The following is an 11,995-nucleotide window of genomic DNA, read 5'->3' as shown; positions in this document are numbered from 1 at the left end:
CCCCCAGATGAATCCAAATGTAGAGGCCTTTAAGACAGACAGGAGGAGGAGGCTCGTTCTCCTACAGCTGGACAGGATGTGTCCAGCAGCAATCAAATCAGCTGGACTATGGAGGTGCAGACCAGGAGAAGGTATGTATATAATATTATTTGAGTAAATCTGTTCAGATCACATCAACGGCATTCCAACAGGAAACACTTACTTTTTCAGACACAAAACAGATGAATTCAATACTTTATTATTGCCACAGGAGATGAAACGTCGTCGTTTTGAGGAGTGGGAGAGCAGGCGGAGGAAGGTAAGGGATTTCACCAAGTTGATATCATCTGTATATTATGTAAGAGATAAACGCAGACGTTCTGTACATTACCTTGGAGATAATGGACGACGCAGCGGGACAAGGTGGAGCCGAGTCCCTTTGTGGAGTTCATTTTACCAAGGTAATGTACAGAAAGGAGGCGTTTATCCTGCTAATACTACAGTTACCAAAGACAATAATACTAAAGCACACATTTATCTGCAGAAACTCTGCTGCTGCTGCTGCTACTGCTACTATGCACTGTCTTCTTGCTCCCAGCACCACCCCAGACTCCACCTGTTAGGTTCTGGGTTCTTGCTCCCAGAACCACCCCAGACTCCACCTGTTAGGTTCTGTGTTCCTGCCGGGGGCTTTGGTATAGCTTACCACACTCACTGCTGTAGGCTATTTTATATTGATGCTTTTGTTCATCAATTTCTTCAACAGATGATCAGGTCTATCTTATCAGCAGTTAAAAGCTCAGAAGTGGGTTTGACTGAAACTTGACCTTTCATCACAGTATCTGGTCATAACAAGGTGAACGAGTCCAAGCATCTTCTGACAGGTGTCTGTTTTCATCAGGCCTGCTGCAGCCCTGTGTTCTCAGACAACCAGTCGTATTGTCAGAACCTCAGATAGACAGGTGGGGTCCAGACAGGAGGACTATGAACGTAGACTGGTTTCTACCTTCTGATAGTGTCTGAAGGGCACAACACTCAGAACAGGTGTTAATACACACACAGAGGTCCGCTAGAAGAGGAGACCTTACAGTTTATCATAACACCATTTATTAACCCTTTAAAAGGTATGAGACCTTGGTTTAACCCCTTCACTTTGCTTGGGCAGTGAGCCTCCCTGAATGAGCAGAGCCTATATCACCAAGGCATTATTCATTACTAAATAAATGTTTAAATGTATTTCTACGTGCTGTTTTCTTTCTGAACTGGTTTTAATGCCCATTCTAGAATTCAACAATGCTGTGGTATAAATATATTTATAACTCAACACTGACAGTAATGCATATTGTAGTCAATAGAGGAGAGAAGACAGAGGGGGGTCTCTCATCCAGAGCAGCCTGATGGAGGGCCCTTTAAGATCAAATACCAGGATGGGAGGGAGCAGATTAGGAGATTCCTGCTCTCTGAATCCATTCAGGTAAATCATTAATTTACTTGTTGATAAACTCTCTACTATTAATGTACATTTCAGGCTGAATTACAATTGTTAATGTTGGTCTTTTGTTATATAGATGTTGTTTGAGTTTGTGGGGGAGGATGATGCCTGGAGTGAGGTTTTTACCCTCCAGGCAGCAGCGGACTTCACAACCCTGAAGAGCACCATTAATGGGTCATTGGAGGACCATGACATTAGGGAGTCCACAACACATGTCTGTGGAGGATGTACAGGTCACTAGCATGACAATACTTAATAATAATGTATTTGATGTTTGTATCGGACTACATTTGAACTACTTGATAGTTACAACCTTTGTGTCTGGTTGTTTCTGTCCATTTACAGGTAATCCTATCGCCTCATCTCTCACCTGCCCCCTCTCCTCACCTCTCACCTCGCCTGTCCCCTCTCCTCATCTCTCACCTGCCCCCTCTCCTCACCTCTCACCTCGCCTGTCCCCTCTCCTCATCTCTCACCTGCCCCCTCTCCTCACCTCTCACCTCGCCTGTCCCCTCTCCTCATCTCTCACCTGCCCCCTCTCCTCACCTCTCACCTCGCCTGTCCCCTCGCCTCATCTCTCACCTGCCCCCTCTCCTCACCTCTTACCTCGCCTGTCCCCTCTCCTCATCTCTCACCTGCCCCCTCTCCTCACCTCTCACCTCGCCTGTCCCCTCTCATCACCTCTCGCCAGCCTCCTCTCCTCTCCACTCACCTCCTTCATCAGCAACCTTTCCTTCTCATCACCTCTCACCCTGAACGTTCTCACTCTTTTCTTCTTTCCACCCCTCACCTTCTAAATCCTTTCCTCCCTCACCTTCACCTCCCTCATCTCCATCACTTATGTTTTAGTGGTGTGTGTGTTTGGAGTATTCAGGAGTTGTGTTTTAGCTGTGTTTGGAGTATTCAGGAGTTGTGTGTGTGTGCAGGGTAGGGTAGGGTAGGGTAGGGAGGGTAGGGCAGGGCAGGGTAGGGTAGGGGGCATGGTGTAGTAGAGAGCATAGCAGTGCAGACCCCTGGAGGTTGAGTGTTTGAAGGGGTACGGGACGATACAATGTTTGGGAACTACTGGGCTAGATGATTAAAAGACACATTATGATGTGATTGTGATTTTCCTCTACACCTCCGGAGGTAGTCAGACATGCATTGTGTCTGGATATCTAACAAGTGTAGACAGATGTGGAAAAGTAAACTATTTAAATCATCATTATCCTGCCTTTTAAAATCATTGGCAGGTGGCACCATTGACTTATGACGTCAATATGTGTCTTAAATAAATACAGTTTCTGATGTAAAAACAGCCCTCTCAAAGGACAAAGCTCCACTAAATAACCAGAACATTTAAAAGGGGACATCTTACATACATCGTAAATGAAAAGTTACATTATTCACACTATATTGTGAGTATCAAGGTATTTTTGGGGGACAGAAAATGTAATCCAAAGTGTTATTACTACTGTACAACATAACCACTGATATGGTATTTAATGATACTGATTTAATACAATATTGTTGAAGTAACATATACTATGTGTGATACAAAGCAACAAAACATTTTCTATATAGTAAAACAAGCAACATAATACTGATATTTCTCTGTGTGTCTGTTTGGATTTCAAATCAAAAGAGTTGGAATCAAGTATTGGAGTCAGCTGTTGAATGGACAACTGATACTCCTATAGTCCTCATGGTTCCTCCTGATCCTCTGGTGGTGTAACAGAGACATCTGGTGGTCAGAGAAGGTTACTGCATGTCTATTTAATTCCTCACCTATCAGTCATATGGACATCTGCATTCAGACTGATGATCCATCACTTCCTCTGGTCTTCTCAAACTGCTGTCCTTGACTGTTAGTATTACTAGTAGTAGTAGTAGTAGTGTTAGTAGTTGTGGCAGTAGCAGTACTAGTACTAGTAGTAGTAGTAGTAGCAGCAGCAGCACTAGTAGTAGCAGTAGAAGTACGAGTAGTAGCAACAGTAGTAGTATTAGTAGTAGTAGTAGCACCAGTACGTTGTAGTAGTAGTAGTAGTAGTAGTAGTAGTAGTAGTACCAATAGTAGTAGTAGTGGTACCGGCAGTAGTAGTAGTAGTAGTAGCTGTAGCAGTAGTAGTAGCAGCAGTAGTAGTAGTAGTAGTAGTATTAGTAGTTCCAATAGTAGTAGTAGTAGTACCGGTAGTAGCAGTAGTAGTAGTAGCAGTAGTAGCAGTAGTAGCAACAGTAGTAGTAGCAGTAGTAATAGTAGTAGTAGTAGTAGTAGCAGCAGTAGCAGTAGTACCAGTAATAGTAGTACCGGTAGTAGTAGTAGTAGTAGCAGTAGTAGTAGTAGTAGCAGTTGTAGTAGTAGTAGTAGTAGTGGTAGTAGTAGTGGTAGTAGTAGTAGTAGTAGTAGTAGTAGTAGTAGTAGTAGTAGCACCAGTAGTAGTAGCAGTAGTAGCACCAGTAATAGTAGTAGTAGTAGTAGTAGTAGCACCAGTAGTAGTAGCAGTAGTAGCACCAGTAATAGTAGTAGTAGCAGTAGTAGTAGTAGTATTAGTAGCAATAGTAGCAGTAGTAGCAGTAGTAGCACCAGTAGTAGTAGTAGTAGTAGAAGCCTCATGTGGTATCAGAGTTCCATTGGGATAGATTCCCAGCATCAATATGAGACATCACCGTGGTAACTGGAAGCTACATCCAAATTACTCATTACTACCCACTGGGTAATGGGCTCAACTAACAGACCATAATAAACATATGTATCACTCATCAATACATCACTGTGACCTCTGAACCCTGAACCAAATGTTATGTGAGCAGAGCGTTGCCTGTCTGTCCACTAGCGAGAACTGTAGAGATATGTTTAAGTTTTCAACTTGAAACATAACATCACAACAACAGCAGGATCCTGATGAACTTTGATTGATGAAGGTCAGCAAATAGAAAACAACAGTGTGACTGTGGTAAAAAAATAACACTCCTATGTTTCTCTCACAGTGGAGGAAAATACAGTGGGATTCTCTCTAACTAGTCTCCTCTCTAACCCCTACACAAAACAGTTGTCTCTAACTAGTCTCCTCTCTAACCCCTACACAAAACAGTTGTCTCTAACTAGTCTCCTCTCTAACCGCTACACAAAACAGGTGTCTCTAACTAGTCTCCTCTCTAACCCCTACACAAAACAGTTGTCTCTCTAACTAGTCTCCTCTCTAACCCCTACACAAAACAGTTGTCTCTAACTAGTCTCCTCTCTAACCCCTACACAAAACAGTTGTCTCTAACTAGTCTCATCTCTAACCCCTACACAAAACAGTTGTCTCTCTAACTAGTCTCCTCTCTAACCGCTACACAAAACAGTTGTCTCTCTAACTAGTCTCCTCTCTAACCCCTCCACAAAACAGTTGTCTCTAACTAGTCTCCTCTCTAACCGCTACACAAAACAGGTGTCTCTAACTAGTCTCCTCTCTAACCCCTACACAAAACAGTTGTCTCTCTAACTAGTCTCCTCTCTAACCCCTACACAAAACAGTTGTCTCTAACTAGTCTCCTCTCTAACCCCTACACAAAACAGGTGTCTCTCTAACTAGTCTCCTCTCTAACCCCTACACAAAACAGGTGTCTCTCTAACTAGTCTCCTCTCTAACCCCTACACAAAACAGTTGTCTCTCTAACTAGTCTCCTCTCTAACCCCTACACAAAACAGTTGTCTCTAACTAGTCTCCTCTCTAACCCCTACACAAAACAGGTGTCTCTCTAACTAGTCTCCTCTCTAACCCCTACACAAAACAGTTGTCTCTCTAACTAGTCTCCTCTCTAATCCCTACACAAAACAGTTGTCTCTAACTAGTCTCCTCTCTAACCCCTACACAAAACAGGTGTCTCTCTAACTAGTCTCCTCTCTAACCCCTACACAAAACAGTTGTCTCTCTAACTAGTCTCCTCTCTAACCCCTACACAAAACAGTTGTCTCTAACTAGTCTCCTCTCTAACCCCTACACAAAACAGGTGTCTCTCTAACTAGTCTCCTCTCTAACCCCTACACAAAACAGTTGTTTCTCTAACTAGCCTCCTCTCTAACCCCTACACAAAACAGTTGTCTCTCTAACTAGTCTCCGCTCTAACCCCTACACAAAACAGTTGTCTCTCTAACTAGTCTCCTCTCTAATCCCTACACAAAACAGTTGTCTCTAACTAGTCTCCTCTCTAACCAATACACAAAACAGTTGTCTCTCTAACTAGTCTCCTCTCTAACCCCTACACAAAACAGTTGTCTCTATCTGGTCTCCTCTCTAACCCCTACACAAAACAGTTGTCTCTATCTGGTCTCCTCTCTAACCCCTACACAAAACAGTTGTCTCATCCAACTCATCCTTCTTCCTTCTCTTACTCCTCCTCTAATTTCTATCGTCTCTTGATCTACATGTTGCCTGCTCATCTCACTGGTTACCTGCTCTGAGTTCTGTTTCAGTCTCTTTATCTCTCTATCCTTCTCCTCCATCTGTCTATTCTTCTCCTTCATCTGTCTATTCTTCTCCTCCATCTGTCTACTGAACTCTCTCTGTATCTTTGTCCGTGAGATCATGATGTTCCTCTGTAACTCAGGTAGGACTATCTTCATCAGGTTTCTCTCTGCTTCAACTCTGGCCTCTCCTTCATAGTTCTCCATCATCTCCTCTATCTCCTGTTGGTGTCTCTCCTCCATCTCCCTCTTCTCATTCTCTCTCTTCTCTCTAAATCTCTCCATCTCCTCCCTCCTATCATACTCCCTCTTCAGCTCCCTCTCAAGTTCTATTTTCTTCTCCTCATCCCTCTCGTCTTTCAACTGTCTCTCCAGTTCTGTTATTCGTTCTCTGAGAATTCTGATATCTCTCTTGAGCTTCTGGATTTCTCCATCTTTCTCCTTCAGAGAATCCTGCAGCTCTTTCTCAAGCCTCTCTCTCAAGTCTCTCTCCTCCATTTGTTTCCTCTCTACGTTCACTCTCTGGATCTTTCCCTCCATCTCTCTAACCTGGTCCTCTGCCTCCTGGTAGGTCTGACTGCTGTAGAATCTCTCTCTGTTTCCTGCCACCATCTCCTCTACCTGCTCCAGCAGCTCTGATACCTGAGTGCCATGGGCCCTGTCCTTAATGTTGAGGACGTGGTACCTGCTCCCACTTTTCTCTACAAGCTGCTGGAGGTCCTGACTTCCTGCTTGGAGAAACTCCTCAATGCTCTGCTCTTTCAGGACATCATCATGGGTGAATAGAATCACAGTGTGTTCCCAACAACCCTCCCCAAACATCTCCTCTATTCTCTCCAGCACCCCTCTCTCCTCCCCCTTGGAGGGATCAACTGGTATGACCAGGAGAAAGGCGTGGGGTCCCGGGGCAGACAGACGGACACAGAGCCCCACATCCTGTCTTATCTCCTCCAGAGAGAGTCCAGGACAGAACCAGTCTGGAGTGTCCACCAGCACCAGCCGTCTCCCACACACGTCCCCCTCTCTCCTCTTACTCCTCTGGGTCACTGCAGAGGGGCAGGCCTGGGCCCCAAACTCCTCTCTGCCCAGGATGGTGTTTCCTGCTGCACTCCTCCCAGCCCCAGTCCTCCCCAGCAGCACCAGTCTCAGCTCAGACACACTGGGAGACACTGGGGAGTCTGGACTGCTGCTCTCTGCTCCCACTGCAACACAACACACAGCACTGATCAACACACTGACTCTCTGGAGGATGTACAACAGAGTCAAATATAATATAATCTACATCCATAACTCACTATCTGGAGGATGTACAACAGAGTCAAATATAATATAATCTACATCCATAACTCACTATCTGGAGGATGTACAACAGAGTCAAATATAATATAATCTACATCCATAACTCACTATCTGGAGGATGTACAACAGAGTCAAATATAATATAATCTACATCCATAACTCACTATCTGGAGGATGTACAACAGAGTCAAATATAATATAATCTACATCCATAACTCACTATCTGGAGGATGTACAACAGAGTCAAATATAATATAATCTACATCCATAACTCACTATCTGGAGGATGTACAACAGAGTCAAATATAATATAATCTACATCCATAACTCACTATCTGGAGGATGTACAACAGAGTCAAATATAATATAATCTACATCCATAACTCACTAAGTGGAGGATTAAACTCCATGCTGTTTGTCCTCCTCAGTGCAAGTGTGGGGTCTGTATCTGAGGTCTCTCCTCCCACTGTAACACAACATAGAGAACTGGTCAACATACTGACTCATCAGAGACACTTCTTCTTAATAGGGGGGCGCTGTTTCACTTTGGAAAAAATCGTGCCCAAATTAAACGGCCTCGTACTCTGTTCTAGATCTTACAATATGCATATTATTATTACTATTGGATAGAAAACACTCTGAAGTTTCTAAAACTGTTTGAATTATATCTGTGAGTAAAACAGAACTCATTTGGCAGCAAACTTCCATACAGGAAGTGAAAAATCTGAAAATGAGGCTCTGTGTCAGGGCCTGCCTATTCAACTGGCTTTTATTTATGGATCTGTATGCACTTCATACGCCTTCCACTAGATGTCAACAGGCAGTAGAAGGTTGAATGGGGTTTCTAGCTTGATGTGAGGCCGAATAAGAGCTTTTGGAGTGACAGGTCAGCTCTTTTGTCAGTTTTCGACGGCGCGCGGGGAAACTCCACATTGTCTTCTGAAAAGCGTTCGGTATACACGGCGAAATGCTCCGGCTCTGATTTTATTTTATATATATGAGAAAAACATCATAAAGTAGGATTTTTCAACCGAGTTTGACCAGTTTATTCAACGTTTATTGGGAATTTTGGAATTTTTCGTTCCATGCGCTAAGAGCTGATGGGCATGTTCGCGCCACAATGCTAGCCAAAGTTGCTAATTCGACAGAAGAAATGGACATTCTAAAACCAAACAACGATTTATTCTGGAAATAGGACTCCTTGCACAACATTCTGATGGGAGATCAGCAAAAGTAAGAGAATATTTATGATGTTATTTCGTATTTTTGTGTAATATGTTGGCTCCAACACGGCGGAGAATAGGTGAGCGCTGTCTCACAATAATGCATGCTGTATGTTGTAGTAAAGTTATTTTTAAAAATCTAACACAGCGGTTGCATTAAGAACCAGTGTATCTTTCATGTGCTGTACAACATGTATTTTTTAGTAAAGTTTATGATGAGTTCTTTGGTTAGATTAGATGACTGTCCAACAAACTCCGGACAATTTGGTGACTTGTTGCTACGTATTCACAATGTATAACCACGATTTGCAGCTCTAAATATGCACATTTTCGAACAAAACATAAATTTATTGTATAACATGACCCTATAAGACTGTCATCTGATGAAGTTGTCCAAAGGTTAGTGATTAATTGTATCTATATTGCTGGTTTTTGTGAAAGCTATGTTGGCGGTGAATAAATTACTTTGTGTGTTTGGCTATTGTGGTAAGCTAATATAATTCTATATTGTGTTTTCGCTGTAAAACACTTAAAGAATTGCAAATATTGGCTGTATTCACAAGATGTTTATCTTTCATTTGCTGTACACCATGTATTTTTCATAAATGTTTTATGATGAGTATTTATGTATTTCACGTTGCTCTCTGTAATTATTCTGGCTGCTTTGGTGCTATTTGTGATGGTGGCTGCAATGTAAAACTACGATTTATACCTCAAATATGCACATTTTCGAACAAAACATAAATGTATTGTAAAACATGATGTTATAAGACTGTCATCTGATGAAGTTGTTCAAGGTTAGTGATTCATTGTATCTCTATTTGTGGGTTTTGTGAAAGCTACCTTTGTGGTGGAAACATGGTGAAAACATGGCGTTGTGTGTTTGGCTATTGTGGTTAGCTAATATAAATATATATTGTGTTTTCGCTGTAAAACATTTTAAAAATCGGAAATGATGGCTGGATTCACAAGATGTTTATCTTTCATTTGCTGTATTGGACTTGTGATTTCATGAAATTATATTATATGATATCCCTGTCGCGTCAGGCTAGGATATGCTAGTCAGCTTTTTTGATGAGGATGCTCCCGGATCCGGGATGGGTATCACTGAAAGGTTAAAACATAGTATAAACAAACTACAAATACATTACACGTCATAGTGAAATATAGATTATTGGAGAAAATAGAGAATATCAAGAGTGATGACAGTTTGAGAAAACATGTATAACTCACTAAGTGAAGGATGGTCCACTATAGACTAGAAACAGTAGGCGACAACAGGACAATAGTGATAACTCACTAAGTGAAGGATGGTCCACTATAGACTAGAAACAGTAGGAGACAACAGGACAATAGTGATAACTCACTAAGTGAAGGATGGTCCACTATAGACTACAAACAGTAGGAGACAACAGGACAATAGTGATAACTCACTGTCTGGAGGAAGGTTCAAGCTCAGTCTCCTCCTGACTGGGAGTATGGAACCTGTATCTGACGTCTCTCCAGGTTCTAAAATAATAGAAGAACCATTTAGAATGGGAACATTTACCTCAGTGACACATGAAGGCACATAGACCTACTGAAGGGGAGTTCTGGGTTTCTATTGAAATGTTAAGTATCACATATCTCACTCACCAGTCATCTGGGCTGAGATCTCTCTTCTCAGTCTCTCTACCTCAGTCTTCACATCACATATCTGTTGAGCTGAAATAACAAAGGAGGACTAGGATCTGAATTCTGTGTTAAAGACTTTAGACAGAAATATGATGCAGAGGGAAAGTATGAAGTGATGGACAACAATATTCACAACTCAGTGGAGAGTCGACAATAACCTGAGAATTGAGGAAAGTACAGAAGACTAAATGTATTAATGGTGTGAATAATCTTACCCAGTTCAGCATTTTCATTGTTGACATCCTGCAGCTGTTTGTCTCTTTCCTTTAACTGCTTCTCTCTCTCCTCTAGTAGGTTATCTTTCTCTTCTACTTCCTGTCTCCTCTCTTTTAGTTCATTTGCTTTTCCCTCCAGTTGTTTGTCTCTCTCTTCCAGTAGTTTGTCTCTCTCTTCCAGTAGTTTGTCTTTCTCTTCCAGTAGTCTGTCCTGCTCTCCCAGTCTATAGTTTCTGTCCTCTAGTTGAAGTTCTCTTTCCTTTAGTTGGTTCTCTTTCTCTTCCAGTAGTTTGTCTTTCTCTTCCAGTAGTTTGTCTCTCTCTTCCAGTAGTTTGTCTCTGTCTTCCAGTAGTCTGTCCTTCTCTCCCAGTCTGTGGTTTCTGTCCTCTAGTTGAAGGTCTTCTTCCTGCAGTAGGACTCTGAAGTTCTCTACTTGGCTGTTCTTGTCCTGCAGGTTCTTTTTCAGTGCCTCTAGTTGAATGTCTCTATCCTCTAGTTGCTTGTCTTTCTCTTCCAGTTGGTTTTCTTTCTCTTCTAATAGTTTCTCCCTCTGTCCCATTATCTGGTTCTTCTCCTCCAGGAGTCTCTCTTTCTCTCTCACTTCCTGGGTCATATCATCCAGTTGTGTGTATTTATCCTCTAGTTGTTTCATCATCTGTCCTAATGTCTCTTTTAAGACATTATCATTTGATGGAGGTGGTACAATTATTAGTAATTATTTTCTCCAGTCAACAGTTATCTGAGCAGAACCAATCATCAACTGGTCTATTGACTATTTGATACATTACAAATGAATTAGTCTGAAAAACTGAATGACATCACTCATGTTCCCTGATTCAATCCTCTCTCCTCCAGACTCTCTCATACTTACCAAGCTCACCAGCTGATTTCTCCCTCTTCAGCTGGTCCCCATAGGTCTCATTTTGTAAATACCACAAACCTGATCCTATGGTGTAAAACAGAGAGGTGAGTTCTGTGTGGTAGACTAAATCACTATATACAGAACAAACAGACCAATCAGATTTCTCCTGTCACTCAAGCCTCCCTCATGTAGGGACTGTGGGCACCAATGAGATCTGGTTAACTTCATAAATAATGTTGTTTTGTTATTGTCCTATCTCTGATCAAATGATTATGTTCAGTGTTAGTGATAACCAGCATTGGGCTCTATGGCAGATACAGGATATTGTGTCAGGAGGCAGGGTTCTATGGAATATACATTCAGTAGAATCTGAAGAACATCTGACATCATAATCCAACCTACCTTGAGAACATTTGGGGAGAGTATTGATAAATGTAAAGAAACTGATTTAAATTGTAGCCTTGAAGAAGACACACTGCTGTTCACAAGGCCTGTAGTTTTTATAGTATCAGATTAACACTCTGGTCTGTTCTTTGTCTTGTGTTATTGGTTGTCAATAAATAAAACAGACAAATAAGTAATTACCCACCATTTCCTGATCATCCATTATCCAAGATGGAGGGTTATGAATATTGATCATGTAAAACAGAATGCATTAGTTATTATTGTTCATTGAATTTCTGTCTCATTACATAATTTAAAGAAATACCATACATCATATTGGAATGACTGTTCATCACCTTCATTACTAATGTACATCTAGGGAAAGGGATGTAAGCAGCACTACTATGTGAGCAGTCTGAGAATGACTGAATGCTTCAT

The 11,995-nt window shown here is 41.8% G+C and overlaps 1 protein-coding gene across 1 annotated transcript; it reads right to left on the bottom strand.

Moving 5' to 3' along the window:
* Positions 1-2,946: 2,946 nt before the first annotated feature.
* LOC129852982 (WD repeat-containing protein 87-like) lies at positions 2,947-11,613 on the bottom strand. The gene is made up of 6 exons (XM_055918590.1): positions 11,183-11,613; positions 10,312-10,980; positions 10,058-10,126; positions 9,857-9,931; positions 7,588-7,665; positions 2,947-7,102 (listed from the first exon to the last, which is right to left on the bottom strand). Exons 2-6 carry the CDS (start codon positions 10,964-10,966, stop codon positions 5,757-5,759), a joined length of 2,223 nt encoding a protein of 740 aa, XP_055774565.1. The 5' UTR covers positions 10,967-10,980; positions 11,183-11,613; the 3' UTR covers positions 2,947-5,756.
* Positions 11,614-11,995: the final 382 nt, after the last annotated feature.

This window comes from Salvelinus fontinalis, chromosome 4, assembly GCF_029448725.1.
Source record: "Salvelinus fontinalis isolate EN_2023a chromosome 4, ASM2944872v1, whole genome shotgun sequence".
Lineage (NCBI taxonomy): Eukaryota > Metazoa > Chordata > Actinopteri > Salmoniformes > Salmonidae > Salvelinus > Salvelinus fontinalis.
This window is presented reverse-complemented; position numbering and strand designations above follow the sequence as displayed.